Here is an 18938-nt window from a genome sequence, read left to right on the forward strand (position 1 = left end):
ATTAAAATATACAATATTTATTTTCTTCAATTGGGAATCGAACCTGATTTGGTGGGTTTACAGTCACACGCTTGTGCTCCCGCGCCACGCCTGGCTTAATATCGACATTGTTTAATTATATAATACATAAGTAATTGGTACATATTCTTATTTGTAGAAATAATGGATGAATATGAACCCGGTTACATTTATAACAACATAATATAATACCGACTAGATTTTCTAGGTTCTGGTACTGTTATTCAGCAATGGGTGAAAAATGAGAATCGGAGCGACTTGTGAAAATATATACTTCTTTGACTATAAAAACTGTATAGGAATTAAAAATGTAGAAAAAAATGGCTTTTTTATTAATCTATTTATTCATTATGATAATAATTAATTGATATAAGTAATAAAGATTAGAGAGAAATTTAAGGGAAAATAATTTAAAGAAGTCAATTTATGTAATCTTTAATACTTCGTAATTAAACGAAAACTTTGAAACGTATTGTATGTTTAATAAAATATTTTTATAATTACTCTAGCAGCTAGCGTCTATTCTAAAATTTAGGTTAAAATTATGGTTAGGGCACAGCACCCTGCGACTCTTTGCGCGGTAAAAAAGCACGAGAGTGACGAATTGACCATAGGTTAAGAGAACCTGAGAGCCAACATGTTGGCAAAGCAAAAAAGTAAAAGCACTGAATGTTTATCCTTATTATATATTTCTTTAGCCATGGAATTGTTTGCTATTTTGGACTGGAAAATTAAGAGAACGATTCATCTTCTGGTATGGATTCCATTTTCGGTACTTTTTCAAGCATAGATGATTTATTTCTTACTATAGTCAATGTTTTTTCTGGATTAGACAGAGTATCTCTATTCTTGAGGTAAGATATAACAATGGATTCATCTTCTTCGTTTTCTTCATCAATATACATGGTATTTTCACTATTTTGATGGCGAAAAGGAGAACACGCTAAAATGTGATCTTTGCAAGAATAACGTTCGTCCAGATAAACATTTAGTTTTGTATTTCTGTCATTTATCCCTCTGAAATTTTCTTTATTTTTGTCACTCTTATCTCTGTTTATTAAAATTTCTTTGGAGCTAGCATTGGTAATACAATTTGACTCCACTATTGTCAACATTTGCTCCCTATCTATTTTTTGTGATTTTGCAAAAGTTTTGCCGCTTGACGATTGCAAATTGATATCATCGAAACTGGAAAAAATTTAATCTTAAAATTTTGCACACTATCACCAAGATCAGTATTTTACAATATATGGTCCTCCTATATTATTAGTGTTTTTAATTAATTGTTCCCCTACTTTTCCTTCCCCATGTATAATTAAATTATAACTGTTAATTGAAGTAGATTGACGATCAGCTTGCAACTGTTTGTGAGCGTCCACTAAATTTAAAATATGTTCTGGTAACTCAGGTTCTTTAGTGAAATAAGTCAATATTGATGAATATAAATCTTTGATTAAGCGAGTCACAAACATTTTATAGTAGCTAAACAACCATAAAATAAACTCATACGTCGATTCCGAGGGTATTGGGCCATCTTCAGGGTTTTGTGATCTGCCACTTGTCCCAGGAGTTTCTTGAAGTGATGTATTTTCTACAATTCTGCTTAACCTAGTATCACTTCCTTTTTTCATAATATAATTTCTAATTGTACTTTATCTTATGATATTGGTTCGATTATACTATTAGTATTTATAATATGATCATATTGACATTGACAATAATATCTATATTTATATATTATAAGAATATTTTACCCAAAGAGGTATTTTATAAGTAATAAATACTAACGGAAAATTCAGTATGAACTAACATATTTCAGAGGCTTTAACTAATTATATATTGAAAAAAAAATTGAATGGGATCTCTTACAAATTACAATTGATTAGAAATCATGTTTTGAAAATAAGTTATTACTAATTAGGGTTTCATACATAAAATAAAACTCATCAAAGGGTAAAAACAGAACCCCTATATGATCACTTTCAGGATATGAAGCAGAAACTATCATTTATGCGTCGATTTTGCTGTATTTTATATGAAATTCGCTGCGTAATCAAAACCTATAAGGTACTGACCATTGTGAACCTACAAGTAGTAGGAAGTTACAATGAAGCTAAAGGAAAAGTTCCAAAAATTTAAATTGCATAGAACAAAATAATTACAAACTCAAATTTGCAGTTCATTTTATACAAAACTAGTGGGCCCGGATGCGGCTACGCCTGCTTGAAGTATAAGAATATTTTCGCGTCGGTCATATTGTGCCGCCCGTAGGCTAGGTCATTTCGAATCAGTGACATCTCCTTAATTATTTATTAGTATGTTATACAGTAAAATATAATTCAATCTAGATAAAATGCTAAAAGTGACTATAATATTTATTTTCATAAGGATGAATATCAAAATGTCGCGGTAACGGTTGCGTAGCGACGCGACGGTTGTTATTAACATGGCAGAATAAATTGCATGTCAAATTAGAAAGTACTTTAAAATATATTAGTATTTATGTGTAATGTAATATTATATAGCCTATAGCACTTCTGAAGAATGCAGCTTTCATACAAAACAAAAACAAAGTAAATCGGACCAGTAGATCCAGAGATCTTAGCGTTCAAACAAACAAACAAACAAACTCTTCCGCTTTATTATATTAGTATAGATGAGTGCAAGTGCACGCAAAGTTAAATTTGCCAATTTTTATAAGATAATCTTCACGCTGACCTACAATCCTTATATTGATACGAAAGCGGGCAAGTCCGATTAGGATTTAACCAGTTTTATTTCTAATTATCTTAAGAATCAAAAACGTGCATGTGCGCACGTTCATTTGCTTTAAGTGTTGGGTATTAAATTTATCATGCGATATAAGAAATTACTTAAATATATAATAAAGTCAACATTATTCATAACAGATATATTTATATGGATGGACCGACGACCTGAAGGAGGTTGCTGGCTTCGACTGGATGCGGAAGGCGGAGGATCGGGAGCTTTGGCGGACCCTGGGAGAGGCCTATGTCTGGACATTATGGACAGTGGACTCGAAAAGGCTGATTTGATTGATTGATTGATATTTATATATTTTTGTTAGTCCTCTTATGCACAATAATATTATCAAATATTACCTACGATGATAAATGTGGATTTTCTAAATAGGATTTTGATGATTTACATTATTTTTTCGATAAGATAACAGATTAATAACGTGCAATATATATACTAATGTAGATAATAATCGCATCTATAGTCTCTTTTATGTATTAAGTGGGTACTTACTATTATTAAGCTGTGTTACACATCTAGTAATATCTCTCTCTCTCTTTCTCTCTCTCTCTCTCTCTACAATTTCACGCAGTGTTCCGTATATGGCAGACAGGGTAGACAGAGGAAACCTGGGATAAAGTATTTATATTTATTTGAAATAGATAGATATGTACTGTATATACGTAGCTTCATGTTGTTTTCATTCTCGTACTCATTTCGTTCAAGTGCTTAGGTATTCGCCATATAATCGATACTCACATAAGATTTAAAACGATAAAATTGAAATTATGTATTTGTGATATGCAAATTAAAATGACGATATCATACATCTAGTTCACAGCAGAACTGGCTCAAAAAGGTAGGTGATAGTGAAAAGACGTAAATAAATTTTAGAAAATGTTACCCCTTGTTTGTTAAAGAATAACAAATTGTGTCACCAAGTCAAGTACTACTTGAGGGGTGGAAAACTTCTCTTTATTGGCGTAGTGATATGTATGGAAGTCTGCCTTCCTGCCTGCCTGCCTGCCTTTGAACTTACAGATGACAATTGAGAAGAACAAAATTTCGGCAAAATGTGTCACATACTGTTATCATATCACATATGTTAACCATCACAGAGATTTTTTAAATTTTTATGAGGTAGCGCCAAAATAATGGAATAAAAAATTGCCGCCCCACAAAAAAAGCTACTAAACCTGCTTTTTCTTTTTTTATTCTATTAACTTATGTTTATTGTTAATCAAAAGTTCTTATCTTCTGTTATCACAAAATAATTGCAATTGCTTTCCGTAAGTATTATTTTTAGAATGATAAAATATGCAAGTAGTAATAATAACCAAATATTTACCTATAAATAATCGATTACTACGTCATTTCTCTATTTACATGTTTTTTATTTTAATTTTGAATCATTTAATTACAAAAATATAAAAAATATAATATAGGGTAAAAATTAAACAACATTTGTAAGATAATGCTAATTTAATACATCAAGTTATACCATTTACACATAAATCTAATTCTAGGCATTTTGCGCAATAAAATGTGAAGTTTTACTTCAATAATAAGTATGTTATGTTATATGTAATTTTGTAGAAATATTTATTTAAAAACAAATAAACTAATACTTATATTTATATATGAGTTAAGAATTTCGCTATGAAAAATCATAATAAAGATATGCAGTTAACAGAGGTAGTATAAATACAAAATTTGTAACTAGAGACTGATTGAAATTACATATAGAATTTCTATTTTATTAGGCCATGTTACATAGAATTTGTATACTATGTTTACTAAAACTATTAATTTTCTATGTTCTAAGGTATGCGAAATATATGCTATCAATATCTCGCTTCAAATTTTTTTTTCTCTTTCATCAAACAGACAAGGGGTGTGCGCGTATTCAGCCAAGTTTAAAATTAACGAACTTTTATTTAATATTTAAAGAGTGTCCTACATAATGATTAAATGGACATTAAGATTTGAAGAAAATATTTAAAGTATCAGTCGGCGGTATAGAGGAATATCCTGTTCCTGGACACGGGGCCCCGAACGCAACAGTTCTGCTAGTGTGTATAGATCATCGCGGGTTCTATAATTGTTCTGGTGACCATCAGATCGTTTCCTTGTTACCATAAATCGCTTCATCTTTTTCACATACATGCGTTTACGAAGAGCTTCTTCATACCTTTGTAACAATTCATTTGTGTCGGGGTACATGTCATTTAAAGGAATTGGTACACGATTTTGTTCGGAGAAGTATGAACGATGAGGATAGTCTCTCTCGCGTGGCTCTAGTAGCACGGGTTCGTTATACCATACTTCGTTGTCGTCTTCAGGTTCTTCATCCAGCGTGTTAACGCGGCCGAAGTAATCTGCCCTTTGGTTTGCGTTCCACTCTTGCTTCCTACGCTCTTGTGCTTCCCAAAAATTGAGAAGAGCCCTGACGTCTGCGGCGCTAAGACCAGAGTCTCTCTTGCGACGTTCAGAAATAGGCCTGTAGATAAATGAATATATTTATTGGTACTTCCTTCGAAAAAAAAAAGATTAATGGTGAGTAATTTGTAGGTATTATTACCTGAAATTCTTTTTGTTTCCACCAGAATTTTTTGTCGCTTGTTTTGCAGAAGCAGCTGCTCCACTCACTTTAGTGCTGCTGCCACGTTTTCGGCGATTGTTATCATGTTCTTGAGTTATGGAATCAATAGGCATTGGCGCCTCATTTGCTCTGTGAAAATCAAATGAGATTAAGACTATGAAGACTTTTTGACAAGTGTTGTCTTTATCGAATTGTATTTTTTCGACAACTTACTTAAGATTTTTCTTCCCTGAACCTGATTTAGTTGCAACTTTTGTAGCTGCACCCGCTCCTCCTACTTTACCACTGCCACGCTTTCGGCGTCTTGATTCGTAGCCAGCAGCGAGACCCTCCATGGCCGGAGGCTCACCGTATAACTCAGGCCGCATGATGAGGTTGTCCAGTTCACCGTTATGCTCAAATCCTTCTGAATTGCCTATAAGCAATAACTTATTCTAATTTAATTTGTAATAATATCAAAAAAATTATACAAAAAAAAATTAAAACGTAATTTATTAATTTATTAAAAATATCACTTGATATTAAAATTGTTGAATAGATAATAAGTTATAATTTTTTCTTTACTAAGACTTACCTTCTTCACTGAGAGCTAATGGGTAAGGTTCTAGATCATTCTTATCGCTCTTATTTAAAAATAAAGATTGTGTGTCATCTTTAGTTTGGTCCCAGTTCTCAGGGAGCTCCGCTATGGGACCGCCATCTAAAAATTGTTTTTTTTTTGTTATTATGCACTTAACTGGTTAGTTATCAGGTTATATTTAATAAAGTTTCGGTGTTAGAAACGATTAGGTTAAATTTCTTAATTTGGAATATTAAATTCAATATTGTTGTAATTAATAGAAAAGTATTGGCTCAGGTAAAAGCATAGCCATTATCTGAGCATTAGGTACCTACGTAGATATAAATCAATATTATTTCGGTAGATAACTAGGTACCTAGATATATAGAAATATCAGACACAGAATAAATTTAATGAAAGTCTCGTTTGAATTTGCTTTCAAACGACAGAAAATCTCGTTTGAAAATTTTGAGGCCGTCAAGGCACAGTGGCAGAAGCGTGTGACTGTAAACGCGACGGTTGTGGGTTTGATTCCCACTTGGTGGAATGAATTATTATTTATTACATTTTTATTTTATCGCTCTGGTAACAAGATAAAGGCGTTGAGCCACGCAACACCTCACATATTCGGGTAACGGAGTGATTTAATTCTTAACACCCTGCTATATGCAGGATCAGCGTAAGCTAACTAAACAATGCTTTTAAACAGTCGATGTTACCATCCATGCTGATAGGCTTATGTAGAAATATAGAATAGGCAAAAGATGTAACAGCATATTGTCTGGCCAGTCAATTTAAAAGACGTGGGTCGTTGCAAAGGAATAGCTTTAAACAACAAAATGTCTTTCATCAAATCAAAAGCTATTTTTAAAATTTCTCACTGATTAATTGGGGCATGATGAAATATATGTAACTATTCAAAATCTATTTTTAGTTAAGCAAAAGGTCATAATTTAAAAATAAAAAGAACTACGCATAAGTCCGGCGCACGGGTCCACCTGTTGCTAAATATAGAACGAGCCGGCCCTCCCAGATCGATAAGACCCATCCAAACAATACAAACATCATGTTGAACGACAAGCCTCAACCAGAATGCCTGATCTACATTACCTTTTGTATTCGGAGTGGGTTGCGCGTTGCTCAGGATGAAGACCGCGAAGACCGCGGTGAGCGATGTAAATAACATATTTCCGGAATTATAATAAATGTAATAAATTTTTATGTTTTATTAGCAGTATTGTCGACGGTGTGAGGAGCACTCTCGGAGGACAAGTGCCGTATACCGGGGCCGACTGGAGAGGAGAGCGAGGCTCCTGTCGATACGCCCGCGACATGCGCAGTGGACACGGCAGGGTTGTATTAAGGGTACTGTATAAGCAAATATTTAATTTCAATAGCGTTTTTCGCATAGTAATTCTCTAAAAAATAAAAGTACCTATATTCTTAATAGTGATTTAACATAAAATTACCCTTATAAATATTTAGTAAGGTACATAGCATTCATATTAAATTTATAGTTCCCAGATCACAGTACGGCCCTGGTTGCTCGGATTCAATGACGTCCATATCTTCAGAACTAAAGCAGGCGCACCATAAATATACCAGATACCTACATCTTATTGTTTGGTAGACGAGAGAGGCAGCACTTGGCGTCGACATTTATTAATTACGCTACATTAAGCAGAATAGCGAACCTACTTAACATTTCTTCTTACTATAATAATAAATTAATCTTTCCTATATAAATAAGAATGAAAATCCTAAATTGTTTATGCTCATATTGATAAAGTTGCCAAGATATTGTTTAATAACTTTATATAACACTAGCGATCCACACGCGGCTTCGCCCGCTTAAATTTACCGTTTTATTATAGCGATATTATACATAATCTTTGCATAAACTATAGTTTGTGTTCATCTAAATCCGTTTAGTAGATTTTGCGTGAAATTGGAACAAACATGCATAGTAACAAGCTTTCACGTTTATAAGATTATATGAATTAATATGATATTTATTGCTGATTTAATAATAAGATTAGATGCGATTACATATCGCCGTTTTTAAACAATGATTGTGCTTATTTCAATTTTGATTTGGTGAATAAAAACATGCTATTGATGCACAAATATAGAGAATGAAATTAAAAAGAAATAAAAGTCAAATAATAAGTGTTTATCTAACTATAATATACAATTTGAATAGGCATTGAGGATATCTATTTATGTACATATGAATGTAAACCCAATGATCGTGGGTTCGATCCTTACTGTCAGGATATTTTTTTTAGATTCACGCTGCATCCCGTATACAGTAGGGTAAACAGAGGGAACCTAGTGTTAAGACACTCCGCACTTCACTTTCCGCCGAATTCTGGATGCCTTATGTATTGAGTGGTGGAATTCAACGCCAAGCCTGCATGGACATTAAAGCGAAGAAATGAAAATATTAAATATTTCATTTCTTCAAGTGGCATCGAATCTACAACCTATCGTGTTTATTGTCACCAAGACTGCCACCACCCTGGCCTACTATATAGGAATCTAAAATGTTCTTTTCACTTAAATATAAATATTCTACTAATTATAAACTGCAAGTTTTAGATTTCCAGATAATCCTATATAGGCTATAATTCTATATAGCCTAGGCGAACGAAGCTTAAATCTATGGTTAGATTTTTTTAAAAACATCGAAGAAAGAAAGAAAGAAGAAGAAGACCGAATAAATAATCTTATATAACGATTCGCAAAACGCTTCATACGTTCATCATACCTACATATAAAGGTATACAATAAGTTAACAAGGGTCATCTTCTCGCCACTTCCAATTCAATTCACATACAAAAGCCAACTCACCCAATAGAATGTTCCCGCCAGCGACATCCTGCTATCAGGTGATACCATTTCGAATATTGACATGTTTTATTATTTCCTTTTAGCTAATTTGGATGTCTTTTTTTAGGGACATCATGTGTAGGGAACCTAGTGTTAAGATTCCGTTTCCCATTCACCGCCGAATTCTGGAGGTATTATGTTAAGTGGTGGAACTCAACGCCGCGCTTTGCCTTCTTATTAGAACGAACAAAATGAAAATGTTAATAAATAAGAATTAATTTCACTAAACGGGAATCGAACCTACAACCGTTGCGTTTACAGTCAAATAGTTGTACTACTGCGCCACAACGGCGTCTAGTAGGTAATATAACGGCCATAATTAAATAGGAAAAGTAAAAACTTTATCTTTTACACTTGATTCTTTCTGCATACCATATTAAAGGCGTGACGATAACAAAATATTACCATACTACGGTATAATTTACAATTTTAGCATTTTTTATTGTAAAATTAATTCTAATTTGTATCAAAACATTGAAATCCAGTTGAGGCTAGTCGTAGAGGCACAAAGTGTAACTTTAAAAGCGACGGGCTGTGGGTTCGATTCCCACTCGATCACTCAACGCCTCCAGATTTCCAATTCAAACTGCAAGTTAAAGAGAACATTTATAGTTCCATTTGAAATTAATTAATCTCAGAAGCAAGCAACTACATATTATATTAGTTTTATTTATAAAACCTAATTATATTTATCAGTTATAATTCAATATTATTTTCCTAAGTTTACAAATATTTATTATAAAAATTGTGTATTTTTTATAACAAAATAAAGTATACAACAATAATTAGTACTATGACAGATTGACAAAGGAAATAAAAAACATGTTTTTAAAGATTTTTATTGTAATCAAGATTTTATAATACAATACTAAGTATCACTTTTTCTTACTTTTTCTATTCCCTTTCTTTTTGCTAGTCTTGTATTTCTTTTTATGACGTTCACTGTCAGAACTAGAGGAAGAGCTACTAGTATCTGAGCTACTTGAACTTGATGTGGTAGAGTCGCTACTTGTGCTTGATGTGGAATATCTTTTTTTCTTCTTTCTTGATTTCTTCTTTTTTCTATCACTTTCGCTTGATGAGCTAGATTCGCTGCCAGAACTATTATCTGAAGAACTATCAGAAGATGATGTAGATTGTCTTAGTTTTTTCTTCCTCTTACTAGTTTTACTTAATTTTTTTTTCTCTGTTTTACTTTCTTTCTTATTAACACTTTTTTCCCTTTTTCTTTTAAGGGTAGGTGATGGTGTCTTTGGTTCTTCTATATCTTCATCTTTCCTGCTTTGATGTCTTGATTCTTTACTTCTTTGACTGTCACACTTTTTATGACTAATCTTGTTTTCATCTAATTGTGCTTTTTGGCTAGTATTTGTATATTTTTCATGTCTCCTATTGGAATTTTGTTTATGCTCAGACGACACATGATTATTGGAATGTGCAGGAGAGGCATCTTTCCTATTTCTTATTGGAGAATATTTTGATCTATCATATCTAGAATTGTGTCTATCATGTTGTGAAGAACTACCATTTTCAGTACGTTTTTTATTGTCCCTGGAATGTTCTTCTCTCAACCTCTTTTGTCCATGTCTATCATAAGAATCAACTTGCCTTGATCTGCTTCTTTCTCTTTGCTCTGCTCTTTTGTAATCATCATGTCTTTTAGATGTTTCACGCCTTTGTTCTTTATCCCTTTCATTCCTATAATCTTGCGACCTGTTACTAGAATGATTATCATATTTATGTCTGTCGTCCCTCCTCTGTTTTTTATCTGTATCATCAGTTTTAAAGTTTGAATGCTTAGAATCATCATCAAAATACTGTACACCTCTTCCTTTTCCCAGCCATCTCATTTTAGATACTGATTGAGAAAAGTCAACATGAATACGCCTATCATCTATTAAGACATTGTCCATCTTGAAATAAGCATCTTCACACGACTTCTTATTCTCAAATTCTATGAATGCATATTGTAAAGAGTTTGCAGTCTTTTTATCTCTTATTACTTCACAACTTACTATTTTACCAAATCTGCTAAAAATAATTTCCAGATCCTCATCACTTGTAACAGGATTAAGTTTACATACAAATAAAACGTTTTCAGGGGGAGCAATTTCAGCATCGGGCAGATCGCCAACAATTTCTAAAATCGTAGCACGAGCTTTTGCTTCCTTTTCCTCTATCATTTCTTGAATTTCTGCTGCAGATTTACCTTGTGTCTCGTCGATTTCTTCATCGGGGGCGATGCGTCCACCTTTTAAGCGCTCTGGATTTGGAGATGGGGATCTAGACGGAGCTCTTAATCCTTGTGGATCACTGAAAGGGTCTTCTAAAACTACAGTATGTGTAATCCTTACATCTCTGTATGGACGATGGTTGTCATCGCATATGACTTCATTTAACTTTGTCAATACTTCTTGGCCTTCGGTAACTTCTCCTATGACACAGTGAGTTCCATCTAGGGAATCAAGATCTGGGGCAAGAGTTATAAAAAATTGTGACCCTACCATCATATCATCGGTACAAACCATTGACAATAACCCTGCATCTGTATGCCGGATTTTAGGCATTTTCTCCCCTGAAAAGAATCTTTTGTCTGGTCCTTCCAAAATTCCCCATATTGATTGTCCGCCTGAGCCTTCTCCCGTAGGATCTCCTGTTTGTGCAATAAATCCGCTACGTATTGTGTGAAATAAATTAAAATTATAGTATTTCATTTTGCATAGCTTCAAGAAGTTTAAACATGTTACAGGTCGTTGATCTAAATACAAATCAACAGTAATGTCCCCAAGAGTGGTTTCAATTACAACCGACATTTTTATTATTTATAATTTTGAGAATTCAGTATATATCATCTCATTTTAATATTGTAAAAATTAACTTTTGTACTATTTACATGATGCATAAGCTAGCTTCTAGAATTGACACATCATAATAACCTATAAATTGTACTTTTGAGTTTTGACAATTAATTATGAATTGTTTGCAGTGTATAAATGCACAGATTATACAACTAACATCTTGCAACTTAGTTATTAGATCTTTTTAGTTTCTATTTAGTAATATAAAAATATCAAATACAGTATGAAAACGTTACTAAATTAATAAAATTATAATTATAAATCTCAAGAAAATAACATTTTTTATTTTCCCCATAAGCTAATGTATCGCTAGGTCATCTACCGAAGAATTCTTTAACCTTTTACAATATTCTTGCGTTATTTTATTGTTGTTTTTATGTTCGTTTCAAAGATGGCGTTGAATAATATTTTGTATAAAAGGCTTTTCAGCATAATTGAAAATTTTATTGAAAGGATTTTTTTCTTATTATTTTGAGATGATATTTGCATACAAATTGTTAGAGGAAGGTGTATATGTACTTATTATAATCTTAGTTATTAAGAAAATGTTTCTTAAATTTACGATAATAAAAAAAGGAAATCTCCTGTAAGAGAAAGGCTACTGGCATTGCACGAAGAATTACTCAGCTAAAGTGGCAGTGGACTGGACAAATAGCGCGGAGAACCGATGGCCGTTGGAGCGGAACGGAACTGAATGATACTCGGTGGGCAGGTCACCAGAAGGACCGACAGGCAGCGCAGAACCGATGCGTGGAAATCCTTGGGGGAGACCTATGTCCAACAGTGGGCATCAGAAGACTCATATGATGATGATAAACATTTAAAGTCATAAATAGAAATAAATAATCACTACCAAATGTTCACAAACATGTCTTCTTATAGTAATTTGGAAATCAATAAAAATATAGTAACAATCTTATTAAAATGCTTGCATGTAGGTACTTTTATTTATTTTCTGAGTAGCTTATAAATTGAACTTAAAATTTTTCAATATCAAGGTGTCGGTCGCAGCCTATGCAATTGGCTATATACTCACGTTTCTAGAAAATCTAATAAAGGCCGTTTCGTTCACCCTCCTTCCGCTCTCACCCCTAATAAAGTGAGTATTGAAAATTTACCAACCATTCTTCGAGGGATATAAGGTTAGCCTAGCATAAATGGCGATCGCACCTAAAATGAATATGTTCTGGAAACCTGTACCTTTTGCGTTTACTTTAAGGTTAATTTTTTTTTGTCTTTTAGAGAAGATGGTTTCAATTTTTTGTTTTGTATTCAAAAAGGTTACATTCTGAAATAACGTTTTTTAATATAAAATTGTTTTTTTTTTTTATTATAACACAGAAAACAGCATATGAGAATGATATCTATTATTATTTATTTATTTTTAAGATTTGCTTAAAAATAAGTCACCAATATTATAAAAATCTTATTTTTCAATCTTGACTAAAGCTTAATATAAAAAAGATATTTTCGTTGCCACGAGGAAATGAAGTATTTAATATACCTTTCTTCGCTCTGATATCGAAACGGCTCAACACGCTATGTCTACAGAATTCGGCGGAAAATGGGAAACAGAATTTCTTAACGCTACGTTCCCTCTACTTACCCTGCTCAGACTGGGAAGAAAGACATTTATTACAGTATTAACAGAGTGAAAAAAAAACAAACCTAGCCATATAACCACTAACTCAGCTACAACCGTGTTCAGTCAACGCCGTCACAATATAAACATCATAGCAATCACCAAAGTAAATGTTTACCCGAATCTGCTCCACCGCTGCAGTTTACACGCGATTATAACACACTTTTAGTTTACAATCAAATAGTTTTATTTTTATCTATTTTTTTGTAGGTTTTCATGTTTCTAAGAGACAGACACCAGTGTTACAGAGACCAGTGTTACAAGAAAGTCCATCTTTACACAAAGCGGGTAGGCAGAGAAAGCCTGGGAACCTAGTGTTAAAATTAAAACATGCCGTTCCCGTTATGATACTTCCATTGCCTACTTTCCGTCGAATTCTTTACGTGTTGAGTGATGGAGCTCAAGCTCGCGCTTTGCCTGTTTACGAAGATAGAGGAAATGAAAATATTAAATACTTTATTTTCTCGTGTGGGAATCGAACCCATAATATGTCACGTTTAGAGTCGCACGCTTATGTCCCTACGCCACGATTGGTTTCGATGAAATTTATTTCAAATTTTAAAACGTGAACATTTAAGGGAAATGTAAATTAACAGTAATATTTTGATTATCGTTTCAAAATAAACCGAAATGTCAAATGTTATATGGAACATAGAGCATTTCTCTAATGTCCACGTAAATCCTATAAATTAATATTATAAATTAAACTGTTGCGTTCATTTTGTAGTAGTTATTAGTAGTTTCTGAATTATTAGTGGGGTACTAGATCCATGAGGCCCTGCGCCAGGGTCAAAAGCGTGCGACTGTAAACGCCACAGGTTCGATTCCCACTCGAAGTAATCAAATATTTAATATTTTCATTGCCTTGCTCTGGTCTGCAGGGAACCTCTGTAGACCTAGCGTATATATCTATGTATAGCTTCAAATTTTGGGTGGATTGCCGAGAACTGAGTGTCTTGACACTACTTTCTCCATGTTTACGTGCTCTGGGATAAAGCAAATAAGAAAAAAAACTTAGAATACGTTATTATAACAACACTTTCTAGACAAGTGATGAGAGATCTACATGAAAAAGCAATCAAATTGCAAACAGCGTCAAACCGACGCAAAAAATAACTCGAAATGTATTTTTAAGGAGCAGAGGCGGGCGGGGGTGATGTCTGTATTTCCATATAAATGTTGCATAATTTAAAGAGACGATTTTGATGTGCCTCTCGCTTCATAGACTCTGTGTTTTATACGTTTCATTAATCTTTGTGAATCTATGTAGATAGTAAAATTTTACAGTTGTTCTAAAAATTGGTTATAATATGAATTTGTTGAGGACATAGTGGAGCAGGGGTATAAGCGTGTGATTGTAAGCGATGCGAGTGGGTTCGATTCTAACTCGGGGGATTGAATTATTATTTGTTTGTTTAGAAATGTATTTTAAACTATATATTTATGTTTTAAGCTGTGCACATTTTATATAAATTATTATAACAATATTGTAATGGTTTAATTTGAATTAATTAATTATTTTTTAGACCCTGTCTTAATGGCCTATTTAATTACCAGATATTTGCTGCAAATTTTTAAAACTGATATAGGAGCAAAAATGTTAATAGCTGTTTACTAGCGAAACTTAGATTGGTAAGATTTAATTAAGACTTTTGTTTAATCTAGATCGTAAAATGTCTGTCTGTGTCTAGAGAATGTAATGTAATTTGTAAGTACATTTGTCATACATTGCAGTTGCTGTTCTTAATGTACTTAACTATTAAAAAAAATACTTAAATTTGACAATTTTTTATATTTTTATATAGCAGAAAATATTTTATCATTACATATAAATATAATAATTTCATACAAACCAGACTAGAAAGCAATAAAGGACGTATGAAGCCCCACACTTTAGATTTAATCTGTTGAAACTAAGCCGTAAAACGTCGCCGATAAAATGAGAACAGAAGAGTGCAAAAATCTCCTTGTCTTATCGCCACCGAGGAAGATTACACATAAAAATGTTAAATGATCCCGAACGAGTATTGAAAAAATTCGGGGGGAAATGACGGGAGAAATTGGCCCGCTCCTCCGCGATACAAATTTTATGTTTACGAATTGTGATATACTTAATTGTTGTTGTCGATTTTGTTAGTTCCATTTTATTATTTACTTTTTAGATATTTCCATGTCCAGTGGGGAACGGAGTGTGTTAACACGAGGATCTCTCTGCCTTACCTGCTGTGTGCGGGAAACTGATAGATATTTCCAAGCGGATTAAATATGCCTGCATATATCTATGATATGAGTGCATGGTGGATTAAAACAACAAAAGACAACAAAAGACAAAAGTCTATTCTTCAAAGTATCTACTATTAAATAAAATTGGATGTACCTATATTATTTTAATAGGTATTATTTTTAGAATATTTTTTAAGCTGTTTTCTGCTTTAATGCCATAAGCTGGTATTGAATGTTTAGATGTCCTAAATAACGGTATACTTCCGCCAACTTACCTACTCTGAGGCATTATAAACATAGATAGATATAATTAATACAATAAAATGGAGATTAATGTCTTTTTAGAAAGGAGAAGCAAAGTTTCTATATCCCACTTTATCACTTATACGAATTGATACCATTGTTTTCTGAAAAATATGTTTAAATTATCTAAGATAGGAATAATATTATTTTAAAATTAGACTATATAAATTTTCTATCAATAAAGTAAAGTAAGGACTTGTATACTGCAATAGACTCTATAGTTTAACAAGCAATATCCGCCTGATTGTTATGTCGACGTAAGCGACATGACCAATTTCTTTGAGCAAAGTCAAATCTAAATACGAATATAATATGTACCCATGTCTGTATGCGTTTTAATATACTTAAAAATATCATAGTGTTAAGTTACGGGTTCATCATTGGCTAAAGTCAAGTAAAAAACACATCAAAGGTTAAGGTCACGTAAAAGCATGAGGACTCCCGAAGAGCATGAAGAGGTTGATGACAGTTGACGAGGCGAAAGAGGTATGTAGAGACCGTAGTAAGTATCATTGGCTAAAAGTAGTTTGGCGTTGGATTAATCCATCATAGCGACAATAATAAAAAAGCTTAGCACTTACTCGTATATTATGAACTATATCAGTTTCTTCTTCTTCTGTGTCAATGTTTGGAAAATTTAGATCATATTTTACCAGTATTTAGCCACGTTGACTGCGGTATCTGTAGCCTTCGTCAAGTCGTTATATTAAAAGGTGAATGGACATTTGGGGCAGTCTCTATAATGAGAATACTAAGTCGTGATGTACTGTAAAAGCGACAGATTGTGGGTTCGATTCCAATTCGTGGAGATGAAATATTTAATCCTTTCATTTCCTTGCTTGAACTAATCAAGCTGAAATTAATATGTAATCAGCACTTATTCCTACCTACAAATGTTGTTCGTGGATCTATAATTATGGAAGTTACAATAAAAATAAAGAAAAACATTCAAACACTGAAAAATAGATATTTCATAGAAATAAAAAATAGGAAATATATATTATATTTTTAACAAAAATTGAATATTTTACGTTCAGACATTTTCCATACATATAAAAAAACAAATCTAAACAAAAATATTATATAATAATGTTTTTAGAAAAAACACAGCGGTTGGTACATTTACGACGCGGGTGCGTTGTTCATGACACCTCTCGCTTGTCATCTTCCAAAATCTAATCTCGTTTAATACTGAATATTGTAAAGCACCCTCCACAGCACCCCGTATATTTATAATGGCCATATGATTGTATTTCCTACACCTATTATTGTACTAACAATCATATTTTGCTTAGAATGAAATTATACAGGGTGTGCGTATATGTTTTTTAGTTGAAGTCGTCGTGGAACAGCGTTGACGCGTTTGATGCGACGGTTCTGGGTTCGATTTCACTCTGGCAACAAGAGTCATTCAAAATATTTCGATATTGGACGGTACGTGGGGAACGGAGTGTTTCAATACTGGGTTTCCTTTTGCCTACTTTTCTGTATGCGGGATGCAGCGTGAAGCTAACAAAATGATTTTTAGTTTCAATTTATTTTACCTTTAGTATCTATAACAAATATCGATATTTTAACATATACGGAGTTAAAATCCCATATAGTTAAATCTGAAGGTGTACAAGTACTTAATAATAATATATTTTTACGATATTGTAAGATATAAATATAAAAAGTGTCATGTCGGGGCGTTCGGTGAGCCCGATTGGCTTCGATTACGGCCCCATAGAGACTAATATTCCTTTCTTTCGCAAATGTTTTCGGGAATGTTATTTTTTGGCGTCGGTCGCAGATGGCGTCTAGTTCACGTGAAATTGCCAGCTATAGGAGTGTCTCCGATGGCACAGTTGGGATTCGGTAAGTGGGGTCACTTACGTTAAGTAGATTCTTAGCGGGGCACGTGTCCGGAGTCAGCAGGTGCGTTCCAGGATATGGCTCGGAATTGTGATTGAAATTGTGCCTTTCGAGGGTCAATTTTAAGGGAACAATCATTCGATCCGTCCGTTTTATGTGTCCATTTGGAAGAGACAGGGATAGTAAAAAGTTGTAACGGCTACAGTAATTTGTTATTAGTTTATAGTTCCCTTATTGTTTTTTTCTTATAAATTTTAGCAAAATTATATTTTAATTATTTTCATTTCCCCCCTCTGGTAGATGTGGGTGTGTGTGACTTACCAATAGATTGTGGGTTCGATTTCCACTGGAAGAAATTAAATATTTAATATTTTCATTTCTTCGATCTGGTGTAGAGGCAAATTGCTTTATTGAGTTCCTCCACTCAACAGCAATGCCTCCAGAATTCGGGGGAAATTGAGGAACGAAGTGTCTAAACATTAGGTTCCCACTGCCCTACTCCTGCGGCTTTATACCATGAAGCTAAAAAACTAATATTAATCAAGGTAATAAAGGGGAACAAATTAAAATTATATTCAACGAACTCCACGTCTCAGGTGTTGATTAACTTCTAAATAAATGCGGATGCATGCTAATATCCGTAGCTCAAGACCAAGAACGGAATGCAGCACAATTTCTAATATAAGGTCGGAAGCAAAAAGTAAACAGCACAAAAGCAGTTTCAGGCAGATATTAAAGGCATATCTCTCTATTATGAGCGGGAAGTTCTGTAATTTAAGGGTGCGTTCAAAGCCGGCATATGGTGAGCAACGGAAGGGTTTTCGTTTAGTGTTGTATTTTAATATTGATATCGATATTTACAAACATTTAAATGTTTATAATAATTTTTGTTAAGTCATTTGTTATAAATATTATACAATCTGTGTATACTGAACGATAAAAATACTTTCTCTTATCTGAGATTTCAATAAATGATTACGTTTTATCGTAATTATGGAAATAATAGAAGATTAAAACACCAAATCCAAAACGTTAAATGTGTCATTAATAATTCTGAAATTCAAGCTGAGCTTAGCCAGAGCCATTTCATCTGATACCTCACTTGAAGTAGCGGCTTTATTTAGGTATACCAAATTTTGCCTCCCTTTTAAGGCTATTATTTTTTAGGATTTAACCACGTAATGTATAGTTTCCAGATTTTTTCCTGAACTAGTACTACCTGTAGAT

General features: G+C 33.2%; 2 protein-coding genes across 2 annotated transcripts; both read right to left on the bottom strand.

Moving 5' to 3' along the window:
- Positions 1-4241: 4241 nt before the first annotated feature.
- Positions 4242-7276, bottom strand: LOC146539084 (putative neuropeptide precursor protein). Its single transcript, XM_085185999.1, has 5 exons — positions 7050-7276; positions 5955-6080; positions 5594-5795; positions 5360-5509; positions 4242-5278 (listed from the first exon to the last, which is right to left on the bottom strand). The coding sequence occupies exons 1-5, from the start codon at positions 7123-7125 to the stop codon at positions 4777-4779; spliced, it is 1056 nt and encodes a 351-aa protein (XP_085042125.1). The 5' UTR covers positions 7126-7276; the 3' UTR covers positions 4242-4776.
- A 2378-nt stretch (positions 7277-9654) lies between these two features.
- Positions 9655-11789, bottom strand: LOC146539085 (uncharacterized). The gene has a single exon (XM_085186000.1). It carries the CDS (start codon positions 11642-11644, stop codon positions 9707-9709), a length of 1938 nt encoding a protein of 645 aa, XP_085042126.1. The 5' UTR covers positions 11645-11789; the 3' UTR covers positions 9655-9706.
- Between the last annotated feature and the right edge of the window lie 7149 nt (positions 11790-18938).

The sequence above is a fragment of the Heliconius melpomene genome, chromosome 5 (assembly GCF_056956725.1).
Source record: "Heliconius melpomene rosina isolate 202511_hmr_F chromosome 5, ASM5695672v1, whole genome shotgun sequence".
In the NCBI taxonomy this organism is placed as follows: domain Eukaryota; kingdom Metazoa; phylum Arthropoda; class Insecta; order Lepidoptera; family Nymphalidae; genus Heliconius; species Heliconius melpomene.